The sequence below is a fragment of the Solanum tuberosum genome, unplaced genomic scaffold, assembly GCF_000226075.1.
Source record: "Solanum tuberosum cultivar DM 1-3 516 R44 unplaced genomic scaffold, SolTub_3.0 scf00673, whole genome shotgun sequence".
Classification (NCBI taxonomy): Eukaryota; Viridiplantae; Streptophyta; class Magnoliopsida; order Solanales; family Solanaceae; genus Solanum; species Solanum tuberosum.
Window position 1 is genome coordinate 132,293 of NW_006239623.1, and position 19,352 is coordinate 151,644.

The 19,352-nt window shown below is 37.7% G+C and overlaps 1 protein-coding gene across 1 annotated transcript; it reads left to right on the plus strand.

Moving 5' to 3' along the window:
- Positions 1 to 1,569: 1,569 nt before the first annotated feature.
- LOC102603044 (E3 ubiquitin-protein ligase UPL3-like) lies at positions 1,570 to 17,121 on the plus strand. Its single transcript, XM_006366919.2, has 18 exons — positions 1,570 to 2,671; positions 2,993 to 3,103; positions 3,207 to 3,323; positions 3,475 to 3,645; positions 3,715 to 3,861; positions 4,664 to 4,912; positions 5,011 to 5,132; positions 5,281 to 6,646; positions 12,039 to 12,131; positions 13,307 to 14,848; positions 14,947 to 15,171; positions 15,315 to 15,419; positions 15,624 to 15,704; positions 15,795 to 15,863; positions 15,989 to 16,117; positions 16,203 to 16,325; positions 16,446 to 16,616; positions 16,847 to 17,121. The coding sequence occupies exons 1-17, from the start codon at positions 1,850 to 1,852 to the stop codon at positions 16,509 to 16,511; spliced, it is 5,538 nt and encodes a 1,845-aa protein (XP_006366981.1). The 5' UTR covers positions 1,570 to 1,849; the 3' UTR covers positions 16,512 to 16,616; positions 16,847 to 17,121.
- The last annotated feature ends 2,231 nt before the right edge of the window (positions 17,122 to 19,352 follow it).

Genomic DNA, 19,352 nt, shown 5'->3' on the forward strand with positions numbered 1-19,352 from the left:
CGAATGCTATAAAACTAATTATTTCAAATTGTTCGAAATTTAAGAAGCTCAGTGATTAATCTATATTGTGAATGTCCAAAATTGGGTGTCAACAGTTGAGATGGCAGAGAAATGACGGTGTAGAGAAGTGTAGTTGTGAGAGAAGAGTAGAAGTGAGGACTCAGAGTAATCTGGAATAGTGAGTGAAGTTTTCAAAAATGTATTTGTATTCATGAACTAAAAGTACAATATAAAAATATAGATGTTGTATTATATACTTTATATAAATAATTATATTTTCAGATGGGCATTTAAAATCTCCGCTATTTATTTAAATTTTTCTCTTTTCAGATGGTGGGGATTCTAAACCCTGCTATTTACTTTTAATTTTTGTCAACTACCAAATCCCTTTTATTTAATGTAATTTGATACATGCTCAATCATTCAGTGTCTTTTATAAACTAATGTTATATTGCCTAAGGGCATTGTGCTCATACGTCCAGGCCCTGACAAATAAGTAGCCATGCTTTTCAGTAGTGTTGTCAAGCTCTAACTGACCGGTAAGCTCCACTTCTTTTGGAGTTGTCTGCATGTTTAGAGTTGTATTGTCTTTTGTTGTATATATAACTCATTAGAAAGTTAGGTCTTGTCTTGGCCAATATCTATACTCTTAGAAACTTGCAGATTTGAGTGGTGAAGTAGTAGGTTGTCGACCATGACACATTGCTACTTGTTAATATCAACATGGTGACTTTGTTTGCCCATTGACGTGTTTCTATTATAAATTATAGTGTCAGGTTAGCTGGAGTTGTTACTACTACAATATTCTCTGGTTATAATTTTAATGGGCTTGACTTCTATTAATTGGAGTTTGATTATCTGTGTTTGTGAAACTTGACTGATACAGACCAATAATGTATATATTTAATAGGGTTTGTTCAGGATCTACTATGGCATATGTGCTAGTCATGCCTATCGAGGTTGAAGCGTGATACTAAATTTGATACATTCAAGATATACCTTCGAATGATGTAACACTTATCATATGCTAATCTACAAAATGCAAATAAAGTTAAGGTAGAATCCCAAGAGAACAATACAAGGATGATTAATCTAGTATAGAATTTTACTAACCATTTTTCAAACTTAATAATTTGCCATATGAAAAGCATTCCTCATGCCATCAAGCTCTTATTGAACTATAATTGCCATTATTTTTGGATTGAAAATTTAATAATCATAAAACACAATCTTACTTCATTAGAAATTGCTTCAGATTCATATAAAGTAATAAATTGTTAAGTAAAGGTTATACATTTTATCTCTTTAATTTCTAAATACAGGTTATTAATATAGTTTTTGAGGAATTCAATAACTAAGCACACGTATTAGGAGAACAAAACCAATTTGCTGGACAGATTAACAAAAAATTAGGAGCATAGCACGTAATCTGATGTGTTTTTGTATTAATCATCCACTTAAACCAAAAAAAAATTCATGAAAATATATTTAGTTAGATTCTATTTCTATATTTATTTTTATTACTATTAATAATTAATATAATAAAATTAAATTAAACTAGTAACTTTTGTTCTTCCATTTCTTGCTTATATTCCTCTTCTTCACCGAATCCTATCTCTTTTTCACCTACGATTTCTTGAAGAGTTCTTCACTACGATACAATAAATTCCATTATTTTTTGCAAAATTTGTGACGGAAGATTGAGCTAAAACAATCAAAGTTCCCTTTTTTTTAATCTTCCCCAATTTTGTGAATTAGGGCTTGTGAAAAATGATGAAAATTCCGTTACCGGACTGTCTGATCGCCGATTAATCGGCGACCTTGTTTGCTGTTAGCTGTTCGGTTTTGTATGGAAACACGGAGCCGGAAACGAACGGAGGCCACGTCATCAGCGCCTTCTGCTTCTTCTCCTTCATCAGGTCCCACCACACGCGCTGTTAAGAGAGCTCGTTTTACCACACGCGCCGCCTCAAACTCGATCTCAACTCGTTCCCGACTCACAAATCGTTCCCAAGACCAACAATCGATGGACTCCACGAATGAATCATCCGGGTCGGGCAGCAGAACCAGGCGGGGAAAGAATCACGGGGCAGATAGAAATAATCCGGAGAAGGGTAAGGAGAAAGAGCACGAAATTAGGGATAGAGACAGAGATATGGGATTGAACATGGATACTGATGGGGGTGATGAAGATGATAATGAAAGTGAAGGTGGTGCTGGGATTTTGCAACATAATTTGACTTCAGCAAGTAGTGCACTTCAAGGATTGTTGAGAAAATTGGGTGCTGGTTTGGATGATTTACTGCCGAGTTCAGCAATGGTGTCCGCTTCCTCGTCCCAACAGAATGGGCGTCTGAAGAAGATATTATCGGGCTTGAGAGCTGATGGGGAAGAAGGGAAGCAAATAGAGGCATTGACGCAGCTTTGTGTGATGCTTTCCATTGGGACAGAAGACTCTTTGAGCACTTTTTCAGTGGACTCGTTTGTACCTGTCCTGGTGGGGTTGCTTAATCATATGAGTAATCCTGATATTATGCTTCTCGCAGCTAGGGCGTTAACCCATTTGGTTGATGTTCTGCCATCTTCTTGTGCTGCTGTTGTGCATTATGGAGCGGTTTCATGTTTTGTAGCTCGCTTACTCACGATTGAATACATGGACTTAGCTGAACAGGTGATAAAGTTATTCCTTTGTGCCAAAGGGAATTGAGTGCCACTCTCTAGAATTGGGCCTTGTACATAACAACAATAGCAATAATTGCATCTCAATCCGAAACTAGTTGGGGTTGGTTATGTGAATCATTCCATTTGGACTCATTTCATTTCAATGCTCAATAATTTGTATGTTTATGATAACATTAAGAGTTATTCTAGAAGTAGAAATTCTTAATATAACATCTCTGCTAAGAGAATACGCTTTGTAAGTGCTGCAGTTTGCTTAATATTGGCATGATTGAAATTTTAAGTTATGATGCTAATGTTTAACTTTTAACAGTCTCTACAAGCTTTAAAGAAGATATCTCTAGAAGATCCAACTGCTTGTTTGCAAGCAGGTGCACTCATGGCTGTGCTATCGTATCTCGATTTCTTTTCCACTGGTGTTCAGGTAGTGAAGCTAATAAATTGTAAATGATTTTATTGACATAAGCCATTGATAGTTCCATTTATAGGTTGAATATCATTCTGATCTTCTTTTCATTCTCCCATAGAGAGTAGCACTAGCAACTGCTGCTAATATGTGCAAGAAGCTGCCTTCGGATGCTGCTGACTTTGTGATGGAAGCTGTTCCATTGTTGACGAATCTCCTTCAGTATCATGATGCAAAGGTGAGATCGTCATCACGTCATAACAAAATCACAGGGAGATTTGTCAACTTTTTTAGCTTAATAAACTTATTTTCGTCCTTTTTGCCTCCTCAATTTGGTTAAACCTTCTCTCTTTATCATTTTATTTCTTGGTGCTTGGATGTGTGTGTAGGTATTAGAGCATGCTTCTATCTGCTTGACCCGGATTGCTGAAGCATTTGCATCATCTCCAGAAAAGCTAGATGAACTCTGTAATCACGGACTTGTCACACAGGCTGCCTCCCTCATCTCAACCAGTAATTCTGGAGGTGGTCAGGCTTCACTCAGCACAGAAACTTACACAGTAAGTTCAATTATTGAATGTGTTGATTGTTTACATGGGGATGTAGTTATGACTTGATTTTGTTTGCAGGGCTTGATCCGGCTTCTTTGTACTTGTGCCAGTGGCTCTCCATTCGGGGCTAAAACCTTGATGATGCTTGGTATCAGCGGGATCCTCAAGGACATTTTATCAGCCTCTGTCTCTATTTCACCTGCCATGAGCAGACCTGCGGAGCAGGTATGTGTGATAGCTTTAATTTTCGCCATCCACTGCTTGCTGTGTTTGTCACTATTTTCATGAGGGTGTGTTCAAGAGTATCGGAAAAAAGAAGTACAAATTTTACTAAATTATAGAAATTTTGAAACTATTGCATATTGGATATTTGTGGCATGAGGAGACAGGATTAGATATTCTATGTATTTTCACATGGTTAAGTGGAAGTGGACAATAATTTGGGGTTGAGCTTTAGTTTGTGGAATGAATTTAGAAAACAGTAGGAGCCCATTTTTGTTCCGTTCCTTTGTCTTTACTTTGTCATTCCCCCAAGGAATAGATGTTCTACGAAAATACTGAGAAATTGCTGTAGTTTTTCTCGAGGAAATGAGAAGTACAGTCAAACACTGGATGAAGAAAGTGTAATAAGATGATTGACACCGCACTCCATGTGATGTGGATTAGTGGGGTCAGCCTTTTCTTTCAAAACAATGTAGTAAGGCCACAGTGTGTCTCTGTCTAGAATGAAACACCTGAGTCCAGAATGTTTTTTTTACAATTGATAATAATGAGGATCTAGATAGTTCGTTAACACTCAAAGGTGTCTATTTCTTTTTCTGCTCAGTGTTACAGTTCAATGGCAGGCGTGAGAACTTTTCTACTATTAGGCTTTGTAATTTTTGTTTGGTGGGAATATAATATATGTAATATGCATGACACATAATCAAACTGCTAGTTGAATTCAACCTCTTTCTGTAGCCACTTTCTGGGCATTGTGGTTCTTGCTTTTATGATAGATCCCAAGTATACTTTTTTCTTATTGTAGATTTTTGAGATTGTGAATCTTGCAAATGAACTACTTCCTCCGCTGCCTCAAGGAACCATCTCTCTTCCCGTTAGCAAAAATTTGTTCATTAGAGGTCCTTTTACGAGGAAATCCTCTGCTAGTGGTTCTAGCAAACAGGAGGATCTGAATGCATCTTCTCAGGAGGTATCAGCTCATGAGAAACTATTGAATGATCAACCTGAACTTCTGCAACAATTTGGAATGGATCTCCTTCCTGTTCTGATCCAGGTTAGTATTATAACTCTATGGGTATATTACTGTCACTACCTTACCATAGTGGACAGACATTAGAGATGTGACTTCCTGTTGCTCGTTTTGCTGATCAGACATATGGATCCAGTGTAAATACAGCAGCACGCCACAAATGCCTCTCAGTTATTGGAAAACTTATGTATTTCAGTAATGCAGATATGATTCAGTCTTTAATTAATGACACTAACTTGTCAAGGTATGTTGGGACCAAATTAAAGCTTCATATTATTCTTCAACATTTGGCCAGTGGAAGCAATGTTTTTTCAATAGGACAATATTTCTTTCAATGATATTTTTCTCAATGCGAGTTCTGAATGTAATGCTTGATTGTAATGTCTTAATAGTTTCTTGGCTGGGGTTTTGGCGTGGAAGGATCCCCAAGTATTGGTCCCCGCTCTTCAAATAGCAGAGATTCTAATGGAGAAGCTCCCTGGAGTTTTTGGCAAGATGTTTGTCCGGGAAGGTGTTGTTCATGCTGTAGATGCCTTGATGTTGTCTGGGTCTCATGTTTCTGCTCCTCCCCATCCAACACGTGCTGAGAAGGAGAAACATAATAGACGCCGTAGCACTAATTCCAATACAGATGCAATTTCTGTTGAAGATCTTACAAGTCCAGTTCCAAGTACTGGATCTTTGCCAAATTCGATAGAAATTCCGACTGTCAATTCTAGCCTTCGGATGTCAGTCAGTACATGTGCAAAAGCTTTCAAGGATAAATACTTCCCATCAGATTCTGAGGCTGCTGAAGCTGGTGTCACAGATGATCTTATACGATTGAAGAATCTCTGCATGAAGTTGAATGCTGGTATTGATGAGCAGATAGCTAAACCTAAGGGAAAATCCAAAACATTTGGTCCTCAGCTTGGGGATAGTTCTGTTGGAAAAGAAGAAAACTTGGCTGAAGTGATAGCTGCCATGATGGGGGAACTCAGCAAAGGGGATGGTGTTTCAACTTTTGAGTTCAGTGGAAGTGGAGTTGTTGCTTCTTTGCTGAAATATTTTACGTTTGCGTACCTTTCTAAGGAAAGAATCTCTGATACTAGTATGTCTAGGCTTCGACAAAAAGCAATCAGAAGATACAAGTCTTTTATTGCAGTTGCCCTTCCTGCTGGTGTTGATGGTGGAAGTATGGTTCCCATGACTGTTCTGGTCCAAAAGCTTCAAAATGCTCTATGTTCGTTGGAGCGTTTTCCTGTTGTGTTAAGTCATAGTTCCAGATCATCGACAGGAAATGCACGTCTTTCTTCAGGTTTAAGTGTTTTGTCTCAGCCTTTTAAGCTGCGCCTTTGCAGAGCTCAAGGAGAGAAAACCCTCCGTGACTACTCTTCAAATGTTTTGCTGATTGATCCTTTGGCAAGTTTAGTTGCTATTGAAGAATTCCTCTGGGTCCGAGTTGAGCGACCTGAGGCTGAACAGAAGGCCTCTGCAGGAAACTCTGGGTCTGGGACTATACCTGCTGGAGGCAGTGCGTCATCTCCATCTATGTCCACTCCTGCCTCTGCATCTCGTCGTCATTCTGCTCGATCAAGGTCAGCAGTTAATATTAATGAAAGCGATGGAAGCTCTTCAAAAGGCAAAGGTAAAGCGGTTTTGAAGCCTGCTCAAAAAGATGGCAGAGGAATTCGATCAAGAGATCCTGCTAGAATGAGAGCTGCCTTGGCAAAGGCCTTAGGAGAGGAGAAACCTGTTGACGGGGAGACTAGTTCAGAGGTAATTTGTTCACTTTATTAAGTTTGTTATGCTCTGTATGTATGTATGTATGTATATTGAAGATGTTTGGCTTAGTAGTTGCTTGAGTTTACTTGAAATGAAGGAGTAATCTTGTATGGTTCTCAAATAAAACCTCGCAAGTGTTTAGAGCCATTAATTTTAGATTTCTTATTTTCTACTTTTTTTTCTCTCCGTGTCAACTATTTTTTTTTTTTGAGAATGGTAACAGTTAATCTATATATCCACTGGTACACTACATCAAAATATGTAGTCCCCCTTCTAAAGTATTACAACTTACATCTTGAACATCTATTTGTTGTTCCTATGAATAGTCTAAAGCGTCAAAAATATCTTCTGTTTGAGCTATTAATTTATGTCTACACCAAAAATAAAACAGAGCTAAACAATTCATTTTGAACTCCCGGAAGATGCTCTGCTTGTCTTCAAAACATCTCCTATTTCTTTCTTTCCACGCTGTCCACGAAGTGCATGCAAGGACAATCTTCCATCTTCCTTCCTCTTTGGCTGCATTGCCATCCCTGTTCCAGCAGTTTAGCAATCCTTTTATGTTCCCTGGCCTCACCCACTTAATCCTCCACGGATAAATGAGTATCTTCCACAACTGGTCTGTCCGAACTTCCTTCAGTATCTTTGTGATATCCCCCGTTAGCTTTGTTTCCTGTAGACACACTATATCAACTTTCCATGTATGTAGAATCTTCCTGATTAGCCTACTCTTTCTGCCACAGTTTAGGCCCCTAACATTCCAAGGCACTCTTTCCAACTTCATTGCTCCTTTATTGCCAGGTATTCCCCCCTACTTCTTGAGCCATAACTACAGAATTTGGTATCAAGCTCTAATCCTTTCAGTTCATTCACCCCCTTCTTTTTACAATGGTTTACTCCCCCTTGTTCATCCGATTGTTGTTGTCAATCTTCATAAATAATTTTTTGGCTTTCTCATCGCACCCTTTAAGATCTACACCCAATTCAGCTCTTAGTTTGATGATGTGTTGTTGAATCCATTCTGAAGTGTTGATGTCTTGAATGACCTCCTCAACTGGTAATTGCATTTTCAAAGGAATTGCATCTTCTTCAATGCAATTTGCTGCTTCATCCTGTTCCTTCAGTTGCAAGGCCTTAGATCCCTCGTTGTCTACTTGCCCAACTTCTTCCGGTGATAAGCTTTCCTTTAAATGTACGATTTCAGGTGATTTATTCCCCGGCACTATTGTATTAGTCATACATATGTTGAATTGATCTTCTTGTGTCTCTGCATGTTCTTCCTCACCCTCGTACATCACTGTGTTCTTCATGACATGAGTTATTGCAGATGACTGAACGTGCAATATTGTTCTTCTTTCTCTAAATGTGTTTGCTTGAATTTCAATTGTGACTGGGTCTATAGTTTGGGCTTCATTCTCAGAGAAATTGGGAAATCTCTGAATTATTGGGTCTGCTTTTGTTGGGATTAAGATTGGGCCCAAGTTTTGCAGCTGAGTAAAAGGTCCAAGATTACCTTTAAAAGGCCCTTCCATGTTACTTGGCACCTCATGTGCCTTTGACCTAGTCTTTCCCACATCGACTGACATTCCCACATGCCTTTTCAATTTCACCCAGGTGTCAGCCCTCATGTCTCTATCAAGAAAAGCTGGCACTGTACTATTATCCCGTGGATAATTCAAAGGCCCCTCACTTCTTCTTCCATCTGATTTCACAGTGACCGGAGCTTCCACCCACACCGGAATTGTATAGATAAGACCTTCAGTTTCCACTTCAACTTCTTTAGGAATCTCCTTTCCATCCCCCTTCACTTTGATTCGAGCCCAGTGAAGATGATTTCTCAGAGTTGTCTCCTCCTCTGTTTCAATGAAACCACCACAATGGTCACCTATCTCTTCAAATATCTTCTGTGACCAGAGATTCAATGGTAAACCCAACAATCTAACCCAGACCCAATCCCTGTTGATCTCCCCGGCCAGCATTCGACAGTAGGATTCCACAATTGGAGATTCAGTTTTTTCTTTTGCCAAGTCCATTCTCCCGTCATGACATGTTCTGCAGCTTTCCTCGTGAGGAATTCAAAGAGATACTGGGAGTCATTCATGCTGAAGACATTAACTCCAAAAGTTGACTTCCATGTGTTACATGCCCATTTCCTCACATCACTCAAAGTTGGCGTCTCTTTTGGCGACATTTGAAATTTTCCAACTAGGCATCGGCTCAACAAATCTGATTTTGTCCTTGTTGAACCTCCAATTACAGATATTTTGTTGTTTCTTGCTGTTATGTGTGCTGTTTTGGTCTCCTCCGTCATCCATCTGCTGTTTTTGAAAGCCTCCTTGTACGATATTTCTGTTTGTCTATTTCTGCTAGGAATAGGGTTCTTCACTCTGTTTGTATCATTGATAAAGTTAGTAAATTTATGGGCTATATTTCCCCAATCCTCTTTATGAGGACTCTCTGGTGTAATAATAATAGATTTACTTCCCCCTTGAATGGCTATGAAGCTGATGTACCTACCACTTTCATTATATTTCAGAGTACAAAAGAACTCTGAAAAGTGGTCCTTCATGTTCCATCTCTTTACTATCTTCCTCTTTTCTACTGTAGTTGCATTGAAGATGAACACCAACCACTTCATGACATTAATGCTAATAGTAACTTGTCTCATTAAATATCTGTTGCGAACCATACTTCTGAATCTGAGTATCTCCTAGTAATGTCATAGGATTTAAACCCTGCATTATAAAAGATCCTATCTTCTCCCATATCTATTGAAAACTCTGGCCAGAGCAGCCGGAAATTTTTTCCCCTGGAGACGGAAAAATTCAAAAAGGACTAAAACTGACTACCTCGTAAAAAGTGCCTGAGAGCATTTTTTCCTATTCAGTCATGTAACTATTGTAATGCTCCTCCGTGTCAACTATTTGTTGGTGAAATAGGATGATTGTTTAAAATAAGAAAAGATAACATGGAACTTGTGAAGGTATCCACCACATTAGTCCCTGTTATAATAGTATAACAGTGATCAAGCCAACAACAATAACATACACAGTGAAATCCCACTAAATGGGGTCTGGGGAGGGTAGAGTGTAAGTAGACCTTACTACTACTTCGTGGAGGTAGAGAGTTTGGTTCCGAAAGACCCTCAGCTCAAGTGCATCAAATCCAAGTTAAATAAAAGGAAAACACAGAAGAAATCAATGTAGAAAGCATAGCAATTAATAAGAAAAGCAGTGTACAATTAACAAAAGAAACAATAACAACAATAAATTGGAATGGGAAGTGAAATGCAATAAACATGTGGCTACAGATAATTAAAAACAAGAACTATAAGTGTATGACTAGTACTATGACAGGCACTAACAAGTCTAAAACCCTTGCAAGGAAAAACAACACTCTACCCCTATGAACCTTCTATCCTAATAAGTGACCTCTACTCCTTCCTATCTAGTGTCATATCCTTGGTAATATGAAATTGTGTCATGTCCTGTCTAATCACCTCTTCCCAATACTTCTTCGGCTTACCCTTACCCCTCTGCGTATCCCTTACAGCGAGCCTCTAACACCTCCTCACTGAGGTGTCTGCATACCTTCGCTTCACATGCCCAAATCATCTCAATCTTGCTTTCCTCATCTTTTCCACCACACTCACCTTCTCCCGGATAACTTCATTTCTAATCTTTTCGCTCCTAATGTGCCCACACATCCATCTCAACTTCCTCATCTCTGCTTCATGCAATTTTTGAACATATGAGTTCTTGATTGGCCAACACTCCACCCATACAACAAGGACGGTCTAACCACCACTCTGTAGAACTTACCTTTAAGTTTAGTGGGTATTTTCCTATCATATAAGACTTAGAGGCAAGCCTCCATTTCATCCATGCCACCCCAATGCAATATGCGACATCATCATCAATGTCCCCACTTTCCTGGATTACAAACCCAAAATACTTAAAACTCTCTTCAGAATAGTCTGTGTGGCAAGCCTCACTTCCACGTTTGCTGAATCCAACGCAACACTGAATTTGCACTGCATATATTCAGTTTTGGTTTTGCTCTACTTGAACCCTTTAGACTCCATAGTTTGTCTCCAAACGTCCAACCTTGCATTAACTCTGTTCCACGTCTCATCAATCAGTACTATGTCGTCTGCAAATAACATATAGCATGGAAGCTTCTCCTGGATAGACTGCGCCAACTCATCCATCACCAAGGCAAATAGGAAAGGTCTAAGAACTGATCCTTGGTGCAGCTCCATCTCAATCGGGAAGTGTTTCAAATCTCCTACAGTTGTTCTAACCCGTGTCTGGGCTCCATCATACATGTCCTTCTATTGCCCTAATATAAACCGGGACATCTCTAGCCTCCAAGCACCTCCAGGGGACATTCCTCGGTACTTTGTCATAGGCCTATTCACGGTCAATGAACACCATATGTAGGTCCCTCTTCCTTTCCCTATATTTCTCTACTAGTCTCCGCATGAGATGGTGACTTCGGTATTCGATCGTCCAGGCATGAATCCAAATTGATTCTCAAAAATAGACACCCCTCTCCTCACCTTCATCTCTACCACTCTCTGCCGAACCTTCATAGTGTGGCTTGGCAATTTGATACCCGTGTAGTTGTTACAGTTTCGGATATCATCCTTGTTCTTATACAATGGAACTATTGTACTCCACCTCCCTTTGTCAGGCATTTTTGCTCTATTTAAAATAGACACCCCTCTCCTCACCCTCATCTCTACCACTCTCTGTCGAACCTTCATCGTGTGGCTTGGCAATTTGATACCCGTGTAGTTGTTATAGTTTCAGATATCACCCTTGTTCTTATACAATGGAACTATTGTACTCCACCTCCCTTTGTCGGGCATTTTTGCCGTCTTAAAAATACCCTTAAGCAACACAGTTAATCACTCCATACCTGCCTTGTCCGTGCTCTTCCAAAATCCCACCAGAATCTCATCGGGTCCGGTCGCTCTTCCCCTGCTCATCCTTCAAATAGCACGTTTAACCTCGTCAACCCTAAAACACCTATAGTACCCAACTCTGTGGAATTTACCTTCAAGTTTTGGTGGTACCTTTTTATAACTCAAGACTCCGAAGGAATCAAACATTTACTTGAATATCTGAAACTTCCTCAAGTTGATGTAATATCTTTCTTTTCTCTCTAAAATTCTTGACATAATTGGCTTCTTGAAGGCGATCAAATTATTTTGTTGATCATCCTGAAAATTTGAGTTTTCCGGATGTAACAAAGATATTTATGGGAAACCTTGATTCTTTTTGTTGGTGTCCTTGCTTACATTTTCCAACTACTAAGGTGGTGTTAATGGAATTTATGTCCACCTGAATTCTGACATTTCACTGTTTGTTTTCATGTTAAGGATGACGAGCTGCATCCTTCTCTCATTGAACTTGATGATGCTTTGGTGATTGAGGACGATATGTCCGACGAAGATGAAGACGACCATGATGATGTATGTTGTTAGATTTCTCTATTTCTTTTGTTCTTTCAATTTTTCTTGTTTTTGGTTAGCTTGTTTAAATGGATTAACTTGATCTCCATATTTAAGGGTTCAAAGTCTTCTTGAACATTGTTAGGCAAAGGAAATTACTTTAGATTAAAAGCTGCACAAGTGTTCTAAGCTTTTGGTTTACTGATTCTTAAAGATGCATTAGTGTCAACTAATGAACTTAACTCTATAACTAGAAGTAGATAATTTTTTAAATGGTGGCCATGGGAAACTAGCCCCTGGGCTGTTTTAATTGGGTTGATTGTGTTTGGAAAAAGAAAAGTCTTCCAGCCGATTCAGAATCACTTGGTGATTATTTCCCATTTGTTCAAGCCTTGGTGGACAGAGTTACCTGTTATGGTAGACAAAGTTACCCGGTACATGTATTAGTGGGAGGTAACGTGTACTTTGTGGAATTGGATGAGGTGTGTGCAAGTTGTGGCCCGGACACTCTGTTATCAGAAAAAAGAAAAGCCTGGTAAAAAAAATTCCATTAGAAAACAAACATGAGCTCAGTGTGCTTGTGGATTAGGGTTCAAGTAAAGAATGGGACTTGGTCTGGGGTATTATGTGGTGTTTCCATCAAAGGGATTTTTGGTTTGGTGTTCTCTTAATATAAGATAAATATGTTCTATTATAGCAAGGAGTTTTTGGGAAATGGAATTGTGTAAGCTCCTACGATGAGGAAATCATGAGGGATCGTTAAGCAAGGACTATGGATGGGAGGGGGCAAACCTTTGTCCTACATTTGATTCTTGAATTAGGCATGGATTTGACAATGAAATATTTTTTTTGGCACAATCAAAGCCTTTCCCTTCTATTTGTAACTGAAACTTTAAAATATAAAGTAAAGAGATTCAGCTGGTGATTGTAAGGAAGTGTTTGAATGGTGAGGTCAGTGAGATTTCCTTTGGGGGGAGGGATTGGGGAGGTATGGAAGACATGAATGGAATATTTCAAAAAGGCATCTATTTATGAACTGCTTGTTTTTTCTGGGGGGAGGTTATACTTTCTTTCCCGTATATGCATACTTTTATCCTTTCTTGATGTATCACTCTGAAAAGCTTTTTCAATGTTAGATATAGAAGGTGCAAATATTGTGTTAGCGTCATTCTTATTTTTTCTACCCATTTTTCCAGGTGCTGAGGGATGATCCTCTTCCTGTCTGCATGGCAGATGAAGTGCATGATGTTAAATTGGGAGACTCTTCGGAGGATAGCCCTTTTGCACAGACACCAACTGGTAGCAATACAAATGCTGCTGGTGGTTCTAGGAGCAGAATTGCTTCTGCTCGGGGATCTGATTCCGTTGAGTTCAGAAGTAGGAATTCCTATGGTTCAAGAGGGGCAATGTCATTTGCTGCTGCTGCCATGGCTGGTCTTTCATCTGCTAGTGTTAGAGGTGTGAGGGGCGCTAGAGATCGACATGGGCATCCTCTACTCAGCTCTGGTGATCCACCAAAACTAATATTTTCTGTTGGTGGGAAGCCGCTTAATAGGCAGTTGACTATCTACCAAGCTATCCAGCGGCAGCTTGTTCTAGACGAGGATGATGATGAGAGATATGGTGGCAATGATTTTGTATCTAGTGATGGAAACAGGGTTTGGAGTGATATTTACACTATCACATACCAGAGGGCAGACAACCAACCTGAGAGGTCGAGTGGGTCTGGGAGTTCAATTTCCAAGTCTATGAAAACCAATTCTTCAACAAGTTCCAGTGCTGATCCTTCATTGGTTCGAGCATCATTGTTAGATAGTATATTGCAGGGAGAACTTCCTTGTGATCTGGAGAAAAGTAACCCTACTTACAGTATTTTGTACCTCTTGCGTGTATTGGAGGCGCTGAATCAGCTTGCCCCCCGTTTGCGAGTCCTGTCCATGATTGATGATTTCTCTGAAGGAAAAATTTCTAGTCTAGATGAGCTCAGTACTACGGGTATCAAAATTCCTTCTGAGGAATTTGTCAATAGTAAGCTCACTCCGAAATTGGCACGACAGATCCAGGATGCTCTTGCACTTTGTAGTGGATCTCTTCCATCTTGGTGTTACCAGTTGACCAAGGCATGCCCATTTCTTTTTCCATTTGAGACTCGGCGCCAGTACTTCTATTCAACTGCTTTTGGGTTGTCACGTGCTTTATATAGGCTGCAGCAACAGCAAGGTGCTGATGGTAATGGGTCTACTCATGAGAGAGCAGTTAGGGTTGGCAGATTACAGCGCCAGAAAGTTCGTGTCTCAAGGAACCGCATTCTGGATTCTGCTGCAAAAGTAATGGAGATGTACTCTAGCCAAAAAGCTGTTCTTGAAGTTGAATATTTTGGTGAAGTTGGTACTGGCCTGGGTCCTACACTGGAGTTTTATACCCTTATAAGTCACGATCTACAGGAACTTGGACTTGGAATGTGGAGATCTGGTTTATCATTAACTTCAAATGAGCATTCTATGGAAGTTCATATAGATAATAAATTAAGTAGGAGTGATAGAGATCTTGTCCAAGCACCTCTTGGATTATTCCCACGTCCCTGGTCACCACATACTGGTACTGTTGATGGAGGTCAATTCTGTAAGGCAATTGAATATTTCCGCTTGCTTGGACGTGTTATGGCGAAATCTCTTCAAGATGGACGGCTTTTGGACCTTCCACTGTCCATGGCCTTCTATAAGCTTGTTCTTGGCCAAGTAAGCTCCCCTGCTCTTCATTGCACACTTGTCCAGTTGATGCACCCACCGGTGTATCTTATCTTTTCCACTAACGTTTCTAACTTGAAACACTTCAGGAACTTGATTTGTACGATATTCTTTCTTTTGATTCCGAATTGGGGAAGACTTTGCAAGAGTTGCAAGCCCTTGTCAGTCGAAAGCAATATATAGAATCAATAAAAGATCAGAACCTGGACAAATCTTATGACATGCGTTTTCGTGGGACTCCAGTTGAGGATCTTTGTTTAGATTTCACACTTCCTGGCTATCCTGAATATGTTCTTAAAGCAGGCGATGAGAATGTGAGCCGCGATATCTTGGATTTTGTTTTAATTTATTTTTTTGTTTCTTTGTTTTTATTTTTGGTATTTGACTGATGAAGTCCCTCAATTGCATGCGTTATTTCCATTAATATTTCTTTTAATACCTTAAATGGAATGTGCAGGTGGATCTCAGTAACTTGGAGGAGTACATTTCTTTGGTAGTTGATGCTACTGTCAAAACTGGAATCAGGCAGCAAATGGAGGCTTTTAGATCTGGCTTCAATCAGGTTTGCTGCTTGAGTATTTTTTTTTCCAGACAACTTAAAAGATCAAGACAATCTTGTGGGTTAAAAAAGCGTATAGTGGGACAATCTGATAGTTTCCTTATTGTCAGATTGTTGTTTCTTTAATAATGCCTTAGCAATATAGATATTCCTGGAGATAATTTTATATCTAATAATAAATAACTTTTAAGCCTTCACAACTTTCAGGTTTTCGACTTTTCAGCTCTGCAAATATTCTCTCCTTCAGAGTTAGACTATCTATTATGTGGCCGTAGAGAGCTGTGGAAGGTAATATCTGTTCTCGTAAATCTGCTGGTTATGAAAAGAACTACTTTTCCTGTATTTGGTTAAATACATTATATTCTTTTTGTTATGCAGCCTGAGACGCTAGTAGATCACATTAAATTCGATCATGGATTCACATCCAAGAGTCCTCCCATTATTCATGTAAGTTTTTGTTCTTCAGCTGTTGGTGAAAGTAAACCGCCTGAAACAATGATGATGAGGATGTTCTTTATCATTCACTTCTAGTTGTTTCAAGTTGATGACTTGTAATAAATTATTCTCCTCAGTTACTAGAGATTATGGGAGAGTTCACACCTGAGCAGCAACGAGCATTCTGCCAGTTTGTCACTGGTGCTCCTCGGCTCCCCGCAGGTGGTCTTGCTGCTCTGAATCCTAAGTTGACAATTGTGAGGAAGGTATGGCTGTAGCTAACATTTAAGTGTGCCTATTTGCTATATCTCTTTATTTCAGTGACTGACAATTCATATATCTTTGGAACAGCATTCATCTAGTGCTGGTAATGCAGCACACAGCAGTAATGCCCCATCGGAATCTGCAGATGAAGACCTGCCCAGTGTGATGACATGTGCTAATTACTTGAAACTCCCTCCCTATTCTACTAAGGTAGAGCGTCTCTAATTACTATAGCCATATGTTGTCTTATGTTTTAGCAGTTGATACTTTCCTTTTGTCAATCAATTCTTTATTTTTCCCAAGTAAGTTATGCATTATTTTACTCCGCAGGAGATCATGTCCAAGAAGTTACTCTATGCCATTAATGAAGGTCAAGGATCGTTTGATTTGTCATAAGTCAAAGTGACTAATAGACTTGTTTATACAACTCAAGAGAATTGGTGCTTCTGATCCTTGATAATGGTGCCGTCAAACCATCCTCTTCAAACTAACAATAGCAAGGTCTGTAAACATCTAGAGGCATTGATAGGATTCTGTTACTACTTGTTTCTGCTAACCTTTATTATTTTCATCAGTTTTCAGGTAAGTTATTTAGATTGCATATTGAGTATTTGTTTCTTGTCTAAAAAATGTAATTTAGCTTGCTGATTTACGTGCCTTGAACGTATTATTGCTTCATAAAAAATAAATTTAAGTGTTGCTGCCTTCTTTTTGGCTGTTTAATTTCACAGCTGACATGGAAGCGTTGTTCAAGATTTCTCCAGGGTTCTTTCTGCTGCTGTGAAGCTTGTTCAAGTTTTCTGCAGGAGTAACTTGTTTTGTAAATGTTAGTAAATACGTAGCAAGATTCTTCTTTCATTTTTGATTTATTAAGTTGGTGAAGTACATAAATGTAAGGTCACAATGTTGCCTTCTTCCCTTTGCTTCTCTTAGATTTAAAATTATACACCTTTGGCATTTCACCTTATATTTAATACATTATAATAAATTCCACCATTTCATGTTCCTTGTCTATCTATTGCTTCTCCAAAAATGATTGTTTGAAGTATGCTGAAGTTATCATCCTCAAATATAGGTTACTCCTCATATAAAGGGGTAAAAAATTGATTGAAAATTATATTTATGCCTAAATTAAAAGATAGTACTTACAAATTACTAGTTTGTTTCATAAATGTAAGATATGATAACCACAATCTTAGATACAATAATATCTACATTGTCTATTATGGTAAATAGATAAATAAATATGAAACATTGTATACTAGCTATAAGAACCATCCTGCATCATAACTCAGAAAATATATTTGAAGATGAATTTCATGAAAACATTAATAGTATTTTTGGTTATCTCTCTTTTGGAACTTTTTTCATCCGGAGATTTAATAGAATATGTTTGTCGAACGTCTAATGACTTCAAAACATGCATCAATTCTCTTAGAGCAGATCTTAAGAGTTCTTCTGCTGATAAAAAATTTTGGGTGGATATTCTTCTTCAGAAGTGTTTATCAAAGACAGTATTTACAATGAAATTGTAAGTCTACTCAAGCAAGCAAAGGAACCTGTTCTCAAGAAATGTCTTAAAATTGGTAAGATAAATTATGATGAGTTGATAGATGTTGCTACAACATCAATTAAATTTTTTGATGCAAATAACTCATTGTAGGTGGTCGAGTCACTCGTGAAGACAGAACTACATGTTAGAGAATTCACAATAAAATCAGGAAGTGATTATTTGAGGAATTTTATTGGTTTAATATTGAGTTTGCTAAAGCAATTCAGAAATTAATTTGTAACTGGCATTGTCAATTGAATTTATAAAATGTTGCCTTGATTTTTACATAATGATTATGTTAAAATTTACTTTTATGAGTTGTCGTCTTTTCCTCCCTTTAATTCCTCCATATATTATTTTTCTACCATATATGTTAACTAGTCTTGGGCACGTATGTCCCATGCTAAATTGTGTGGAGTTGTTATAACGATATATATATACTAGAACATATATGTTGCCCATGTATTTCATTCTTAATTAGTACAAGAACTTTGAAAATATTATAATTAGTGTGTGATAAGTTGCACAAAAATTGAAGAGAAATTTATATATACAAGCTCAAACCAATAACTTCAATTATGCAATTCCTATTATATATCAAGTATTCAATTTGATAAAAGTTTCTTTTGTTTAATATGTCACAACTCATAATTTAAATGTCAAATGTGATTTCAAAATATTTCTTGTCTTAAGTTTTTCATCTCCTTTTAAAGAAATTGTAGTCTCCACCTTTTCACATTTGCATATGTATTAAGAAGTTGTTGTCGAATGAGAGTAGTGTTTTGGAAAAGTTATATAGAAATTTGATCAATCTATGTCTTCCTTAAGATGGCTAGTAGATCATCATTGTGCGATAACTTGCATAGTAATTGAAGAGAAAATATACAAGTTCAAATCAATGAATGGCGAGCCTATTCAATCAAGATTATTATCAGTAGAAGGTACATCATGCTGAAATATTGTTATCAAATGAATTTCAAAAGTAATATTCGAACAATTTTAATTATGTATGTTTTTAATATATCAAGTATTCAATAATAATTGCTCAAATATCTAATCGATGTATATAAATCATAATTATTATAGGTATGTGTACCCCTTGCCTAATTCAAAATTATTTCTATCATCTGTGAATTTAACAAAAAAATATTAGTTAAATTATGTAAATTGATTCCTAACCAAAATTTACACCAAACGAGAATATACAGTTTCATGATACTCCAAAAAGTTATAATTAAAAAGAAAGTAATCTTACCTGATTTGATATTTCCATAACAAATTTCTATGTTGCAAGAAGTGAAATAACTATGATACAAACGTTTGCATACCCAAGTAAGATGAACTTTCAACTAATCAGAAAACATAAATGAATAAGTTGAATTAAAGACAATAACTTATAATGTGAATAGAAAAAATAGAGCACATAAGCAAAGTAGAAAAGAGAGACACAAACACAAAATGAATATGAAAAAATGTCATCTACACAAAGTAGGATTGATAATATAATAATTTGATGAATTGAAATAGTTGTCTTGTGATTTTTTCACTATACATACACAATATATAGCATTTAGTAAATGAATATATTGTATTGAATTGATCAAAAGAATTTACTCCACATTGAATATACCAAGTAACTTTTCCAATTCTCCATATGTTTATTACTCCCTCCATTTCAAATTAAT

What these genes read in the sequence shown, in the direction of transcription:
- LOC102603044 (XM_006366919.2), top strand. Translation starts at nt 1,850, where the DNA reads ATGGAAACACGGAGCCGGAAACGAACGGAGGCCACGTCATCAGCGCCT. An exon ending in TGAGCAGACCTGCGGAGCAG is followed by an intron (nt 3,862 to 4,663) that starts GTATGTGTGATA and finishes TTCTTATTGTAG; the next exon opens with ATTTTTGAGATTGTGAATCT. An exon ending in TCCCTCCCTATTCTACTAAG is followed by an intron (nt 16,326 to 16,445) that starts GTAGAGCGTCTC and finishes TTTACTCCGCAG; the next exon opens with GAGATCATGTCCAAGAAGTT.